Raw genomic sequence first — 18,331 nt, forward strand, 5'->3', positions numbered from 1 at the left:
CGTGATCTTGAACTATTCTTTTGTACTGCGGAAGCATTAAAGCCTGGACCATCACTCTTGTTGTGTAGAGTTGAGAATAGGAAAACATCAACGGTGCATTGAGCCACAAGAAAACCTGAGTATCAGTGTGGATTAATTCACTTTCAACATCTATAAACTTAAAAGACTTTTCCACAAGAAACATGAGTATTTTTGCGACCTTCCCTTTCACTTTGGCTGAGTTTTTATGAACACATAATGGACATTATAGAATGGTCTTTGAACCACGCATCTATTTCTCTGCATATTTTCTCTTGTCTCTGGTGACTAAAAGTTCAGTTTCAGTTCGATGCGTGACTTAGACTTGCGCTGGAAGGTGAATGGCCGTCCAGCGGCGGTGGATTCCATTGAAACGCGTGAAAACGTGAATTTAATTCATAAAAGCGGGCTGCCATGTCTGACCCTGATCCAGCATTCCGGCTCCTCTCTGTTTTCTCTGGCCGCCCTCCAGGCCCCCTCCCCCGCCCCACCATCCACCCACGGGAGAGGTGATTTCGTTCTTTTCTTCCTTTTTTTAAACCTCATCCTCATTGAGATTTTTTTTTCCTCCGAGTGGGCTGTGGATGCGGTTATTATGCCCACACTTCTCCGACGGTCCGTGCCGCGCTGTCACGCCTCGCCGCTGCCGCTGCTGCCGCCCGGTGCCGCGGTGCTCTTGTAGCCGAGTTTGAGTCGCAGTCGCCCGGCGTCTCCAACTCCGCGCTCCCCCCCACCCCCCTCCCTGCCTCGGTGCTCTGACTTCTTGTTTTATCGGCTCCGCAGACGCCAGCTGTCCTTCAAACGGGACACTTTCCAGAGGATAACGTCACTTGAAAACAGTTTTTCTGAGTTTCGTTTCGCCGTTTACGCCGGGGAGACTTGAGCCGCAGCAGCGCCGGTGACCATGAGCGGACGCGGGGACGAGGCCGCGGAGAGCTCCGGCTCCCAGGAGCCCGCTGCAGCAGGGGCCGGCGAGCCGCAGAAGAGGAGGCCGGGGAGACCGAGGAAACCCCAGAAGGTAAGTTCGAATCCCCTGAAGTGGCCATGCATAACCACGGACAAGCCCCCAGTTCAAGCTATTCTCATTAAATTAATTCATTTTTTTTGAACGATTACAGTCTGAGTGGTATTTAAATTTTAAAATGAATGTCACAAAAACCATTTTAAAAGCAACTTTTGTTGCAATCGCCTTTACTTTTCTCCACCACTCACATTGTTTCCTATTACAATGGAATGCATACTGGAACTTTGCATTTGGTTGCAGCAGATCAAACGCTACGAGTTCAATTGACTCATTCAAATATCGTTGAGTGTGTTTTTGTGAATGTGTTCACGATTCATTAATGAGTCACTTTCCCACCAATGAACAGTAGAGAAAGACACTGGCCCACAGTTCTGCGGCGCTTCGGAGGCTGCGAGGCAAGTTTGGAAGTGCACTGACTTAGGAGTCAGTCAATGAATCTTTGTTGTCCATGCACATACGTACACTCACATGCATTGCCCTGCGCTTTGCTCTTGACCTACAAAGCAGCGATCAGATGTGAGGGCACCAGCAAATGGGCACATAGCTGAGAAGGACCCAGTCTGGTCAGAGCAGGCTGGCAGAGTCTGTGTGTGTGGTATGGTGTGTGATGAGAGGGGGGTGGGGGTGTAAAGCTTTGTTTCCTGTCCTCGACACCCATGTCATGTCCCCCACCCCTCTTTCCTCCGCTTCAGGAGCCCACTGGAGAGCCTGTCCCCAAGCGACCGAGGGGCCGCCCCAAAGGAAGCAAGAACAAGGGCCCCTCCAAGGCAGCACAGAAGGTGAGGAGTCTCAACTGCAAAATCACTCACACACACCTCAGTGATGGGCATCTCATGACACTTGAATGGTTATTTATCAGGACAAATTTATCACACACTGCAACGACCACCACTCCTTTACTATAAATCTGAATGTGCTAGCTTTGCAACCAACTATGTTTTTTTTTGTGCTAAAATGGTTGAAGATTTACTCAAGATGAGTGGGATATTTGTACTGACAGATGAGTGTTAGACAAAGCTGTGTGTTCTTCTGATGTATGTCTATATATCAGATGTTCGATCAATAATCGAAGCAAAGACAAACACCCTGCATGTTTTGGGGTTAGAAATAGAAATAAAAAGATTTAGGTTGAGCTCATACTTTGCTGATCAGTGCAGCTTTTACGTGCACTAATGCGCTTTTTGCATTCTCAAGAAAGACACGTGTAAAAATAAGATTCACTCTGGCAAAATTATACTTTCGACACTGGTTCGATAAACACTCTCCTTTTAGCACTTGATGAAACCAGTGATTAATGTTGGAACTCGGACCAAAATATGCGAAAAGCTTCTAAGAAAAGTGTCCATTCTTGATTTTGAAACATTTTCAAAATGGGTGACTTGCTAAAAACATAGAAAAGAAAAAAAGCGACACTTGTTTTTTTTTGTTTGTTCATCTAAAGCAAACTTTTGGGGCAAAGTGTGGCCCGGCATATGACTGTATTTTCGTGGCCTTCAGTGACATCAGATGAAATGTTTCAAATATGATATGCAGCATTGTTTCTTGTTCTTTTTCTTTTTAGCCATTGCTAGTTCAACAGTAAATATAATGTTCTTTGTTTCAGCCAAAAATCTCTCTTATATTTTTCTTTTCGTATGCCATTTTTGTGAGTAGTTCTTCTCCCTCAATGTACAGCATATTGACAGAAAATTGAAATAATATTTTGAACAAATACCCTCTCTTAGATGTTTGGTCCATCGTTTTACTAAGATTTATATCCCAATAAAATGCATATAAATTGAATTTTCCAATAGGTTTCATGGCATGTTTACAGTATCCTTACTTACATTTCATCTTTTTTTCCCTTGTTACTGGTGGATTTTTGTCCCCCTCATGTTTCGTCTTTCTGTTGACATGATGCCTCCCTACGACAGTCACAGTGTATAATGTGGCCCTTTCACAAATTGAATTGCCCACCTCTGATCTGAAGGACAGATGACATTATTTACAATGAATTATCAAGTTAAGTGACCATAACTGAGGAAGGTACAGAGTTCGCTAGTGCACCTTAACAAATAAAAGTAGTAGTTGCACACCAAAAACACTAGGGGCACAAGAGGGCAGGTGCACCTCTGCAATTGGTAGCTTACAACTGAGAGTTTTAAGTCTTTGCAGGGCAAAGGCGCTTAATCCTGCGTCAATCAGTGTAGTTTCTGTGCCGCCTGCTCTCAGACAAACTTCAAACCAAACCAATTGTTTCATGTCTCCACAGACATGAACGTGTGAAAACAAACACAGGTATAATAATGTCACCGCTCCTGCTGAAATGTGCTGGAGCTGTTTGGACTGAGATTTGAAAGGCAAGAAAACAAGTGATCCAGAGAAAAGCTTTAGCCTCACAGCAACATCTCACCTTGTGCTTGAGTTTTGAGAGAGTGCACCAAAGCATAGCCAGGGCACGGCCCTATGTTGGTGTTCATTAAGTCGACAAAGCTCTGTTAGCCCGCTGATGACAGCTTCAGCGATACCTTCCTGTCCCGTACTGCTGTAAACTTTCTTGGCACTTTGTTAGGTAAATCCTTGACTCTCACTGAAAAGACTCTTTTTTGCACCTGCTGATCTGAGGAACACACTGTTCCAACACAACAGGTTGTCAGAAAGTAGTGGTTATGTATTGATTTATAGATATGTATAGTGGAGAAAATTAAAAAAAAAAGCACATAAAATCAGGAGATCTGCTTATTCCAGTGGTATAACTTAAAGAAAGAAAATCTCAATATTTACATCTCGGAAGTACATGTACAGAAGAAAGAGGGACACGTGTCTGTGGTTGCTAAAGACGCTTGCATCTGCAAAAAGGCCGACAAGTCTGTATGTCTGTTAGGAAGAAGCCCTGTGATGTGAAAGTACTCTTGGCTTTTTGAAACTGCAATGCAAGCTGAGACTCATATCTCGCCATCTTCACTTTCACTTTGCATTGAGTGCTCACTTGAGACTTTTGCATTCTCAGGTTCACTCTAGCAAAACTGTACTTTCAACACTGGTTCGATAATCACTTTCCTTTTAGGATTTGGTGAAGCAGCTGGATGTGAAAAGCTTGCAAGAAAATTGACCATTCTTCATTTGGAAACTTTTGAAAAGTCCAATTAATATTGTCAAAAATGGCTGACCTGTTAAAAACATAGAAAAGAAAAAAAGCAACACTTTTTTCTCCAAATTCTGTTTGTTCAGGGGCCATTTGGGGCCCCTTGCCTGTATTTTCATGGCCCTCATGACGTCAGATTAGATCGTATGCAGCATTGTTTTTTGTCCTTTTTTTTTTAGCTCTTACTAGTTCAACAGTAAATATAATGTTCTCTGTTTTAGCCTAAAATCTCTCTTATTTTTTTCTTTTTGTTTGCGATTTTTGTGAGTTACTGCTAGATTTTTGTCCCCGTCACATTTCTGTTGGCATGATGCCTCCTCAAATGCAATCGCCCACCTCTGATCTGAAGGATAGGTGACATAATTCGCGATGAATTATCACGTGAAGTAAACCTAAAGTTTTGTGAGGAAGGTACAGAGTTCGCACTACACTGTTCGGCTCAATCTTGTTGGACACAGTTCCTGCCTTCCACGCAAATTGATTGAGTCAGAGAAATGCATGACTTTCACTTGAAGCACTGTGAAGTGGAACTGCGTCACAAACTGATTTGAGGAAACGGCTTAAGTTGAGGAGGATTTCTGAGGGTTGAACAAAGGAGAACAAGCAGAATTGGAGTGGTCAGAGCGTCTTCAGACACGCTGCGTCAGCGAGCGTTTTAAAAGCAGCTGATGATTAATTCACGGGGGTATTGTCTTTCGGACCATGAAATCTCCACATAAAAAATGCAAGATCCCAAACCCAGTGATTACAGCGCACGCATTAGCCCCCACAGCCATTTACGATGCCATCATGAGAGCAGTCTTAGTCTTGTGAATCTGCCGTTTTAACTGTGATCTAGTCATGTGGTGGGGGCACCTGCTATGGTGGTATGTCACATCAAGTTGAACACTTTATACTCCTTTTCTACTCATAGCTGACTTAAACCAGTAATGCTATTGCCTTTTCAGCTACCTACCTTGTACACATTTAACCCAGTTAGGTGGATCCCACCAATTAGATCGGAAAGATCTTAGATCAGAAATCCACTGGAAACGACCAAAGACCATGTAGTACATGTGCCAAGCCTGCATGTGGCGTTGTAATGCTGCTGCAACAGACGAAGAAGACAGAGAAGATCTCTGTGTGATGGGGTCCTGATCTGTGCTCAACAATGGTTCTGATTTAAAGTGTATATGAAGATGAACTGCACAATGACAGGTGAAACTGCTCCACAAACAAACAGCCGGATACTGTCATAAAGTGGTCTTCAGGGCCTTATTCCATTGTAAGTTTCTTGGTTTCATTGGCGTGAGACAAAAACAGGTCATATGGCAGATACAAGAGCCACACAGCAGGAGTGGGTTTTGGTCAGGTTGATGACATACATGTGTTGGACTGTAATGACCAGTTAATAAAAGCAGGCCTTCGATGGTCCAATGTGATTCTTTCTCTGCCAGAATTGTTGGTATAAACTGGGCCACGTTACTGTCACTGGCCGTTTGACAAAGGTCTGACTTGGTTTTCAGCCAGTTCTTGCCACAGTGCCCAGAATACTACTAAATAATGAATGATTTTCTGGCACCGGTTTTATTTATTGTAGGTGACTAATAAGGGGTATCAATCTCTGCTGGAAACATCTCTTGTTTCCACTTTGCTCCACTTCACCCAAAACACAACAACCTTCTTTTTTTTTTCCTTTTCCCCTGGACCTGAGGTCTTTGCTAGACATGAAAAGAATTTGCTTGCTTGTGTGGGATTTTATATTTTCATCAAAGACAATGTGTAGTTCTTTGGTCAGATAACTTCACGTTTGTCTCCACAGAAAGCGGAAGCCACGGGGGAGAAAAGACCCAGAGGGCGACCGAGGAAATGGGTGAGTGCGTCTTTTGGCTTTGACTATTTTATGCAAGGCTTCTATGAATAACACCTGAAGCGGCCGAAGTAGCAGAATCTGATCTGAGTGGATGTCACGCATTTGCACGTGCACGGTGACTCATTTCTGCAAGTTTCATGAGTATGTGCTCTCTTGTTGCCTATTCCAATGTGTATTCCAAATGTAACTGAATCATTGTTGTTGCACCTGTGCAAACGGTTATAGGTGCGTCCTTGTCTGGGTTTTCCATTAAAGGCTTGGGTTATCAGTCCAAGTCAGAGTTCACTCCTCGCTCTGACCTCAAGAACATTTCAACAATTCCTCTGACATCTCCAGGTCTTTATCAGCTTCAAAAGTAACTAGCTTGATAGCAGTGCCACCAGGAAGCGAATGAATGTCTGGAAGAGGAGCAGTGATTCTATGTGTCAATGAATAAAGGAGAAGTAAATCAGCTCAGTCAAACAGGTTTGTCTCCTTGTACCAGTGATGTGTTACAAAAACTGACCACGCTCTGTGGGCTTAGTGCGCTTATCAGCTCCGTGCGGCAGATTTCAATTCTGTTTGAAGAAAACCTAGAGTGAGTAAACACACTAGCCAGTTCACATGCTCATGCTTTCAATCTTCAGCCTTTTAGCCTTCAGCATTTGTCAACAGACACTTACCACTTGGGAGGCCAGACTGGACTTTCACCAAACTTCTGGATGGTCTTGTGTTGATAATGCAGCAGCTCTTGTCGAAATGTACGGATCCAGGTCTTTGTTTGGTCATTTCAAGGATCGAATGCCATGTTCTGTATGTGCATGGCAACTGTTGGACACTGCAGTAACCTTAAGTGTCTGGAGTTTACGATCAACTTCAAAATAAAGACTACCACATAAGTGTATGTTTTGTACCATCTGCATGATGTGCTGCTGTTGCTGCACTTGCTGTCGTGCTTTGGTGTTATATGCTGTCGCATGCAACACAGAAACTTGTGGCTGTGTCACAATCCATTGGTTGAAGGAAGATCCAATTTCCCACTTACAGGGTTACTCTTTATTCAGATCTATTACGATCCGATTCTTTGTCCTGCCCACATTCACCTCAGTGCAAGTGGAGGTGATCAAAGATCCAAATAGATTTTGAAAATCCCTCCCGCATGCATTTTAGCTCTCCAAACTAGGGCTGAATTATTAATATTGTAGTTGTGTCTGTGTTGAGGAATGGCCATTCAAGATATTGATATTTTGATATATCGATATAACAGGGTATCTATTGTACCTGTAAGCTAAGACCAGCCCACTACAGACCTTGTTACATCTACGAGGAGAACTGCAGAGCGTGTTGCGCCCATTTACTTCCTCCTCATGGGACCTAAGTAAGAAAATATAAACGGGAGTCAATGAAGAGATGAGTTATATTCTGATCTGGCTAGAAATATGCCATAGATCTCACATATGATATCTGTGAATTTGAAAGACACATCCTAATGCTGTGAACCACCGTTTTTCTCCCAGCATCAAAAGTTAGTGTAGAAGTGAACTACATGCCACACAAAAACCTCACTGGCCTCACTGGCTCTACAGGGTCACAGTAACTATTTAATGATGTCAGCTATAGATAGCTTAGTGCCTTTAGCATCTGTATTATTGCCGGAGCGGTCGGATTCTGCTGAGACATTATACATGCGATGTAGAGATTTGTCGTCCAAATAATTACATATTTGCTCAAGCAAATAAGTCTTCAATTACACGTCAAACGTAGTTGAAACTCACTTTATTTATTATTCAAATTGAGGTGCGAGTCATAATTGACTACATGTCAACAAAAAGGGGCAGAAAAACCTTAGTGTTGGGCCTGAAATCCCAGTGTAGGTGGTTTCCTGGTATCGATATTCTGGCATGTATACTGATATCTGAATTTTTGTCCATATCATTCAGTCTTATTTGGGACAACGCTAGGAAAGAGAATGTGTAGTTTAGTCCTTGGATTGATTCTTCAAGTATGAAAAAAACTGTCACTTGAAGTAGAAATACTGTCAACGCCCAAGACGGTGTTTCAGAGCAATTCAAATAAGGCAGGGAAGTACTTTTGCTCCAGGCAATGTGAGTGAAAGTCTGTTGGCTCCCTTCAGGGCAGGAATTGATCGTTTTAAAATAAAAAATTAAACATGAATTTTGAGGAAAATTGGTCATGTGAAAACAGCTTATTCTGTACAGTAGTGAGACGGGGTGAGTGTTAAACATCGATAAATCAATTTGTCTATCCTGTTGCAGCCTGCCACTGAACTCTTGGACTGAAGTGATAAAAAGAGTTTACAGCAGAGCGTCCTTTGTAGTGCAGCATGCTAGTGCCTGCATGTCCCAGGTACACACACCTACACAGTGGCCTTGCATCGTTTTACATCAACTGTCTGGCAGAACAACACAGAGCATACCGCACTCTGGTAGGGGAGAGTGTTCCTTTGTGACCGCCACGGGGCCGACACTAACTCTTACATGACAGTCAAAGGCGCTGCCTTAAAGCTGCTTTCCCCCTCGTCCCCTGACAAGAAAATGTTTAACTTGCGAAACAGTCAGCAGGACAATTTGTCTCTCTAGATTGTAATCTTATTGTTGTGCTGCAGCGCACCCAACCACACAGGAATTCTGCTGCAACAGAGGGCATACGTACACTTGGATTCCCCTTAATGTCAGTCGGAAAAAGGCCAAACGTTTAAAGAATATGAATGAATATGTTTGCTATGTCTTATACATCATCTAAACTGCATTGTGGTTGATAATTGTACGCTCTTACCACTTCGTGTTGTTGCTTTAACAATATGAGCTGGAGGAAATGAAAGCTATCTGCAGGCTGACTCCATCTGGGATTGGTCATCTCTGTAATGGGAATCTAGTCAGGATGGCCTGGGTTTTTTTTTTTTTGTTCAGTGTGTTTTCTATAGATAGGCTGAGGAAGTTGAATCTTCCACTGCAGGAATTTATGCTCTATAGTGATACTTTATCTCTTGTGTATCTGCAAGAAATATGCCCTTTTGGTGTTCCGTGTGGGACGCATGGTAGAAATGCTTATCGGGCATTTTGGCTTGTCAAACTTTTCATGCAATGCCGGACACAATGTACCTAGTTCTTCATGTAATGGAAGTGCTGGCCCACAGATCCCTCACAAATCACATGAAAACAAAGGTCTTATACTTCTAAATATTTATGCAATACCAATTCACCAGGTGACTGCATTAACAGCACTTTTATATGTTCTTCAATGGGAGCGAAACAGTACTGAATCATCAGATTTGGAGTCGAGCGAGTGGAGATCTTAGGTTTTGAGATTGTTTGGACACATCAAGCCAAAACAAGAGGTGTCTCACTGGACTCATGCCAAAGTTAAAAAAAAGTTAAGTGTCTTAAATGCATAAATTACAGCATATGGAAATTCCCCGTTTGGGAACCTGCACATTGTTCATGTCTCTTCCCCAATTCCTCCCAAAGAAAGTACTAGGTAAACAAGACTGCGTCCCTGGACCCTGAGCGGTCCTTGGTTGGCTGTTCAGAGGTGACACCCCTGGACAGCAGGACGGCTGGAGTCATTCGTTAAGCCCTGGCAGCTGTGGTACCGCTAAATTAAAGCATCATAAATTACTTACTATTCATTGTAACCTAAAAGGGGTCCAAACCTGATCATTTCTGGATTAAAAAAACTATCTTGTATCCCCGTGGAGCACTGTTGTTTGTTTCTCTTAATGAAGTACTCACTAGGGTTAGGCGTAACTAATCGTACGTGATATATCGCCTAACACAATCTCTATGACAATTCTGCTTCTCACGCTAAATTTGATAAACACGTGACACACTGGCTGCATCGGACTTGCACGCGTGAACACGACGAGAGCGCGACACAGCTCTGCGACGTTTGACAGTTTTTTGACACCGGCGTGCGACAGTTGGGCAGAGTGTGGTGAACTTTGGTTCACGATCGCAGTTTTAAACTTATTTTTAATACAGGGAACCTTTGATAATGACAGACTCTGAGTCTCTGGATCTGTGTTTATTTTATTAGAAGGAGTGGTACAAACAGGTTCTCTGACGCGGTCGTCTGTCTTGGTTCACATCAACACATGCAGGTCTCCCACTGCGCTGGCACTACGGCCAAACACCATGGTGAAAATAGTTGGACATTGGATATTGGACGCTCCGGTATTGGCGCCGGCGTTCTCTTCCTCATCCCGATTAGGGTTCACTGATCGCGGACACACTCACAGGCAGCGCTAATGCTATGACTCGGCATCAGTTAGGGACCATCAACAAATTCTAAAACGGTCTTAAAAAGTATAAAAAATTTAAACGTATTTGCGAAATCTTCAACAAGGCAATGAAAAACAACCATTTTAGGAGAGAGAATTGTGAAAAGTTTTTTCATCACACAAGACAATGGACTGACAGTTTGTATAATGATTTGGAGAATAGAACATCATTTATTCTCATTATTTCTAACATTTCTTCAATAACATCTAGGAAATGTGTCCAGACTGGTCCATAGTTAAAGTCAACTGTTGAGAGACATGAGACACAGCAGACACACGGCTCAATTTTACCATAAATAACCCTAACAGAGACGTGAAACATTGCATTTCTCATCTCTACACAACTATTATATTTAAACTTAAACAATTAATGATGTGGAAGACAAACTCCATTAATAAGTTCCATCATAAAACAGTTTCAAGAGAGACTGTGTCCAATACATGGAATTGAACGAAAATGTATTTATCGTGATTATTTTTTTTGTCCATATCGCCCATTCCTACTCAACACATTTCACATTATGTCTCTTTTTTTTTTAACAGTATTAAACACAATTCTTCACTTCAAAGTGAGAATTAAAATTACCTGGCACATTTCAGAGATGGAGGACATTTTGGTTCTGACATTTGAAAAATTCATCAGTATCAATGTAACGTCCCATCTCCACAGATGTGGGTAAAATAGATTGATCAACCCCATCTATAACTAGTCAACGACATAAAAGTATTGTTTTTTTGAGTCCTTTGTTGTAGTACTAGTAGTCTCACTGGTGTTGACATTCTAGTGGGGAGCAACCTCCCTGCATATCGTTGCAGTGGATGGGTGGCATTATCTTGTTGGAAGGTCAGATGATGGAGTTCAACAAAAGGGCACGACATTTAGTCTCAGGGCTTTATCTTGGTAACCTTGCCAATTCTGGTTGCCATCGATGAAATCCAGATGTGTGCGCTTTCCATAGCTAATGTCTGCCCACACCATCACACTAGAGGCACCATGAGTCACCTGTCGCAGACCAATGGTGTCAGTTACACTCACCAACGTGGCGCCAAATACGGAGTCTGCCATCAGCATGGTGCAGCCGGAAGCAAGACAAGTACATTACTGGACATATCTAAAAAGAGGGCTGTCTCACTCTAATAAAACAACTTCATCAGAGTCTCTCAGTACCCGACAATATCAATATTGAGAGCACCTTGTGCTAAAAATACATTTAATAAGTCACAGTATATTGAACCAAAATGTCAGATTTTGGTCTGTTGCTCAGCGGCACACTGACTGTAGTTCATGTTAAACAGGACCTTGCCTCCTGATCTGACTTTCCTGACTTCCTGACTTGTGTGTACGTTCCTCCTCTCTGTTATGCAATAAGTCCCACATCACGATGGTGCTTTGCTACTGCTTTAACTTCTGTCTGCAATGTGAAAGGTTACGAGAGACAAAAAAAACCCCACAAACGTAAGATGCATCACTTACACGAGAAGAGAACACAAGAGTTCAACGTTTTAAAGACAAACATACGTCTTATTCTCCAGCAGACCCAAATGTAGTTTAGCCTAATGTGGAACCACATGGCTGGAATACTCATGACTCTTGATTGAATAATCCTACTTCCTGACTTCATCGCTGAGACGATGGTGGTACAGATGGACAAAAGTGTACCCCCAGATTGATTCAGGGTTAAATGGATAAGCAAAGGCCCCGTTGAGTTGCTTCAGTTGTAGCATGTTTGTCTGGTGAACTGAGATCAACACACTATTTTATTTTTAGCTTGTGCATTGAACATATAGAGGAAGTGCACTTAGTAGTTTTGCAACTCACAAAGCACATGACACAATTCCCATTTTGTCTGGTTGAAAGTTGATCCTCTCAGTTGCACAAACACATTTTAAACATGGAATACACCATGCAGTTGTTTTAAAGTCAAAACTTGACATTTTTGTGGTTTTGAGGAAAATGCCTGCTGGGGGGATATGCGTATTGAAATTAAAGTGAAATTAAAACTAGGTTTTGACAAACTTTTGCCATAATCGGTGACTACATTCGTTGTAAAAAGCAATAATGTAAGTGATTTGTTGACTCTGGACTTTTTTTTTTAATCTGAAGGTGCCACCATGACCTGCAAGTTAGCAAAAGACAACACATAAAAAAACACGTTTTATACATTTCATCCTCATGTTTTATACTAAGTTGATTTTGTCAAAACAAAACAAAACAAAACAAAACAAAACAAAACAAAGCTTTTGGTTTGGAATGGTAATAATTTTTAATACTTCTTAAAATGTGTCACTAAACTACATAGACAAACTGATACTAAATTGATTAATGACTATTATTTATACGTTTTTTTGGTGAGTTTTGCAGTTTATTAGACAGCAGACTGGAGCAAGAGGTTTCTTTTATCCAGTTTTGATTTTCCTGTGTTTACGTAGCAGTTACTCTCTCTGGTCTCTATTCCATGTCCTATATGGCTCTCATTGGACCCATAAGCAGCACAACTTGACAACTTATGACAGAACCATCTTGTTGCTTCTGGTGGTGTGATCTCACCAAGGTGAATGAAAATATTTACCAAAACACCCCAAAAACAAATAGTAGTTTTCTGTTCAACGAGTAACCGATTAAGATTCCTGCATGGTACCACCGACGCACAGCTGGCAGGAACTGCTTGGGTTTCATCAGATTGCCTGATCCAAGGTCAGTTCCTCATCAGCAGATCTTCCTGCTCCAGCACTGTTTGGCTGCAGCTACTGTCTTGTGTGCGCAGGTGTTGATACAGATACGAACCCCTCTGCCAAGATGACCAGCTTCCTCTGCTAGTAAAAGTTAAGGGGCGGGGGATTCGCTGCTTGCCAATAGATTGCATTCATCGGCTCACTTCCCCTTTTCTGCTGCCAAATGGCTTTGGTCCATTAGATTTTATGCGCTGGTTCCTGCTGGCAAGCGAAAGTCTTTATCCTCTGTTTGCAGCGGTGTTACAGTAACACATTGGTATCCTGGACATTTGCTGTTAGAAGCACTTCCCTGTTGTTGGGGAACAACAGGGAAGTTGTACTGACATAAGTGGGAATTAGAATTGCTGATATGGAAACAGGTCTCGGAATGGCTTGTTGTTGTTTTTTAAGCAGTTGAACCACTCATTTATCAACAGTTAGTTGTCAAACCCAAGAATAGATACATGGCCATGGTACTACTGACTCTCTCTCCGTGTACATAAAATGAGTCCCAATACAGAGCGAGTGGCACAGGGGGGTGCTGAGTCACCTTACTCTCTTCCTTTCACTTTTCTGAAAGTCCACCCTTATGCTTTGGGAGTAAGTACCAGATGACGTTGACCCCACACTACAACACATCAGCAGCCACACTATGTACACACATTTAAACAAAAATAAAATCAGAAAAGAGAAAATTGTACTTGGCCGTTTAGGTGGATATGGTAACTTTGTGATTCAAGGATGCTTTATTGTCCTTGTAGTTCAGTAGGAATCCAAAGAAATGGAAAAAATAAAAATGCACATTGTCCATCAGCATTCCTTTTGCACCATTGGTAGATGGCAACGTACCAATAATACACTGTGGTCCTACATCACCCACTGATGGTGACATGGCTCTGCCAATCTAGTACTTCCACTGGTGTTGACATTCTAGTGAAGAGTCACCTTTGGACACTACACCAGTTTCTTATTGGAACTTCAATACAGAAAGAAGTGATATATTTTTTAAATATTTTCTTGAACTACGTCTGCTCACCCCTGTTCAAAACAACCGTCTGCTCTATTCTGTTCTCACTCTATCCATTTTCAATCATTGAAAGGAAGGTTATGGCACCAAGTACTGTGGATTTAAATAGGCAACTTCCTGTTGCTAGCCCGTGAGCATGCATGATTTATACTTCATTGTCATGGCTCTTCAAGGAGATCAGACTCAATTGCTGGATTGTTGAGGGCTGACAGAAGACTTGGGAGAGCGAGGGTAGTTTTAACAAGTTATTCACAAAATTATGTAAAGAAAGAGACGAACAGGGACGATGAACCAAGGGTGTCAACACCGAAACGCGGAGTGAGGAACATGAACAAGGACAAGGAAAAAACCTGAAACAGAAAACAGGCAAATGAGATTAAACCTGACTAAGGGGGACAATGGAAAACACACTCAGGGTTTACTCACTAGGCCCAAATAACAGAAAAGGTGAGTTTAAAGAAGAACACTCACACGAACAGCAAGAAGCGATTAACAGAAAATGAAGGAACGAGAGTTAAAACATCAAGCACGCACAGAATTTAGATATACAGGAGCACGAGAGAACTGAGTGACAAAGGAGTTTACCGCCAGGACGCGAAGCAACCCTCTGGCGACACCAGTTGCCGCCGAGGTGTTGAAATCCAGGAAAGCTTGACTATCTGATGACTGCCAGCTGTGTCGCTCGGAAATCTGGAGGAAACAAAGGAAAAGGAAACACAGAACCAGATAGGAAACAACAAAATAAAAGCACGAGAAACAAACGGAGCAGAACACATTTAAATAGGAAGAGATGGTGAGTGGGCAACCTGACAAACAACTGCAGAGGAGCGGAACTGACACTGGCCTTGTTTGCAACGCTGAAGATGGCGTGTACAAATCAGGGCATGTAAATCGATATTGATAATAATCTGTAGCTGTGTATCGAATACTCAACCTTGATAAAGCCCTGAGCAGAAAGCACAGATTCTTACCATGGACTGAACTGTGAGTGAAACTCACTCAGCTTTGGGTAATTTTGAAATCACATTCAGAAGTGTTACATTAAGAGAGTTATGTTATGTTTGAGAATCTGTATAGCCATTGATGATTATCTTTTGAAGAAGCTTTTTGTCCATGTCTCATAGCTGTTCTTTGATTCAGATATTACAAAGAAGTCATTTCACTCTCTGATGTATTGATGGGCCTCATTTAACTGCAGGATATGAGTGAAAACAGATGTATAGATCACTGACCAGTTTCACCAAACTGATTTTAAATCAGAATTTCAATAAACAAACCAGGCATGTGCACGGATTTTGGGGGGCTGGTGCTCTTGCCAGAAAAAAAGGGCAGCCATTGCTAAAAAAATATTGTTGGGTTGTTTTGGTTTGTTTTGACTTACAAATGTTGTAAAATGTTATACTACCATTATAAGACACAAACTGCAGTTGAATCGCGCAAATATTCAACTTTAATGTGTCTATTGCGACAAGAATATTATTCATTGCAGCTTCATCAAAACTTCAGAGAAGATTTAGGTGTAATTTTATAGTGGGATACTGATCAGTGCCCTTACCCCTGAAGCTATAGGTTGCAAGTTCACTTCTGGCATTAAGTCTTTTGGATTTTACATTTTGCTATGAGCTAATACGAAATATCTGGCTGGAAATGAGAAGGGCACCTAGTGTGGTTTTTCACAACCAAATAACATTCATGGCAATCCAAAAAGAACATATCAATACTCTGAAAGGCAGCGCACACTGAGATACCAAAACACATTTGCAAGGTATTGAAGATGGTTTTTTTTCCTTTTGTTATTCATCAGAAAAGGGCTGGTGTGGAGCAGCGCTCAGAGTGTCTGTGCACATCCAAACTGATGATTGTGTTGTTGTGGAACATTTCTCTTACCTGTTGATGACAAAAAGTCTCCACTGGTTTGAATTTTAAATTGTGTTATCTTTTGTCTGCTTCTCTGGATTATCATAATAAATAGTCCATTATTGCTGCTTGTTACAAAAACATTCAAAATAAGAGTAAAGAGAAGTAAAAAAAAAAAAGCAAATTCTTGTTTCACAGTTCTGAAAAAAACTGGCAAAACTCTGGCTAAGTGCCACAAATACTTTGAGGACTGTATAGATAACTTATTAACTAGATAACTGTATTATTATTGATAATACATTTTATATGACTGTTGCATACTAAAATAGTAGTATTTATATGATAAACTGTAGTTGCTCATATTTCCAAAGCAGCCTAAAATGCTAGCTAGACAGAACATGTACTTTGGGTTCGGTTAGTTTTATTATCCAGGAAGAAATTGTGTATTTCTGCAGCCTTACATTTGGTAACACTTATTATTATTTAATTATGATGTTGTTTAGAGTGAACTTTATGTTCCACGGCAAAATATGGTCTAGTTTAACAACATGCTAATGGGTGCTTCATTATGATTCACTGTAGGCCAATATTTTGCTGGTACATGTGAATAAGCAGTTTATTGTTGGTGGTTTTCCTTCCCCACTCTAATGTACAACCTTACATTATCTTGTAATTACTCCAAACGTAAACACTGGTTAGCGTTGAGTCTCATTGCAAGTTGTGTAGCTGATATAATACAGTATTAATAACAATAATTTGAATAGCAACGTGTGTTCCTAAGATCTGTCCAGGCTCTATAACTAATTTGTTCTTGAATAAATTCAGTTTGAAGTGGTTATGGTTGAGATGACTTAAAGGAGTCAAAGGGCTGAGACTTAAGCTTTAGAAGAGTCGCTTCTTTCTCGAGTGCATTTGTATTATTGGTTGGTTTTCAATTGCTGTAAAAATGATGACAGAATTAAGAATATTCCTCGTCGTCCACCTATTTGGCTTCCTTCTCTCCTGGCTAGTCAGTTCCTGACAACGAGGGATGGGAGGCCTTCGACACAGTCGCCTCTTTGTGTGGGCTGCTCCGCTGTGACACCCAGGCCACACTCATGCCCATCTATCTCTGCTGTTTCTGCCCATTCAGACCCTCTTTGGTTTAAAGAGAGACCAATGTGAGACTATTACTCACCTCTCTTAAACCAGCGGAAATGACTAAGTGAAAGGAATCACAAGTGCTGTGGCGAGTGAGTTGAGGCCATGCAGTCCTGCCATCTCATACCGTCTTGGCTGAAGGTCTCACACGCTGAAGGCAGGTGCCAAGCTTTCGAATCAAGAGGGAAGAAAGAAAGTCTCCTTGAGGTGATGAGTGGCACTATTAGGAGTTTGTCCAGCAGCTTTGAAAAGTGTGTAGCCCAGGAGAACCCTCAAAACTATGTGAGAAGTTCTGCCTTTCTAGACCTGCATGTGTGAGGCAAGGGGTAATTGTGCTGTTGTGATCAGTGTCAGATGTTAAAAAGCTTTTTATAGCCCTGGAATGGTTCATACAGAAAATATTGAACTTGGCGTCTACGGATTCTTGGCAGCGAATCATCTGGCAGATCGAGTCAGTGGTTGAATCAGACCTGCGGTGAGCTGGACCCCGCTTGTGCGCATGCCATAGCGAGAAACTCAAAACCAAAGTCACAAACACTCGGTCCGGTCTCACTGTGCAGAGGTCGGTTCCAAAGATGTGAAAGTTGAAAAAGTCATTTATGATCTTTCAAAGGAAATATGTACAAATTTGGACTCGAGATGCTGGAACTCGCAAGACCAGTCTGTGGAAGTAATGGAGTAAGTAGGTTGCAGTAGAGCGATATCTAGTGGTTCATAAGAAGATTACGATCAAATCCTGTGTATTAGCGCCAAGTCATCGCTTCATTGAAAGCTTGTACTCGTTTTTTTTTTTGCCTGCTACTTAAAAAAAAATAAAAACACTCACGTATGTGGCTCAGATCAGCTGCTGACAAACTATTGATACCCGTAGAAACTTGATCAGTAAACCTCAGTGAGGTGTTGTAGTGGCAGCAGAAGAGAGTTTGCTTGTGCGTGCTGATTCTACAGTGAATGAGTTGAGCCACAACGCAAAGCCCTCATATACCTAAAACAAAAAGTTCAGCTCTTTTTGGGTATTAGCTGGGTCCTTCCACTTCAGTCATGGCTGTACGGGTAATGTGTGTCTTATAGTTCTGATCTGACGGAGCTCAGAGGTTCATTTGAACGCTCACATTTTACTTTGCACAATGTCTCCGATAAGGTGATAAGACAAAGGAGCCGATGCTGCCCACGTGGTAGATGAAAAAAATCTTTAAGCATATCTTCGGTAAATTGAATTTGGCGAACTTGTAAATGTTTTTACCTAAACAGTCTGTGCTCACAGGTATGTGCCCATTAAAGTAGAAGGCTTTCAATTC

At 41.7% G+C, this 18,331-nt stretch overlaps 1 protein-coding gene across 1 annotated transcript in view; it reads left to right on the top strand.

The window, feature by feature from the left end:
* The first annotated feature begins 682 nt into the window (after window positions 1-682).
* The window catches only part of hmga2 (high mobility group AT-hook 2), a 30,824-nt gene continuing 13,175 nt past the window's right edge, over window positions 683-18,331 (top strand). Inside the window, exons 1-3 of the mRNA XM_053862301.1 lie at window positions 683-1,036; window positions 1,735-1,821; window positions 5,968-6,018. Coding sequence (XP_053718276.1) covers window positions 923-1,036; window positions 1,735-1,821; window positions 5,968-6,018 — 252 coding nt within the window. The 5' untranslated portion in view covers window positions 683-922. The remainder of the gene's footprint in view (window positions 1,037-1,734; window positions 1,822-5,967; window positions 6,019-18,331) is intronic.

Source organism: Synchiropus splendidus, chromosome 4 (genome assembly GCF_027744825.2).
Source record: "Synchiropus splendidus isolate RoL2022-P1 chromosome 4, RoL_Sspl_1.0, whole genome shotgun sequence".
NCBI lineage: Eukaryota > Metazoa > Chordata > Actinopteri > Syngnathiformes > Callionymidae > Synchiropus > Synchiropus splendidus.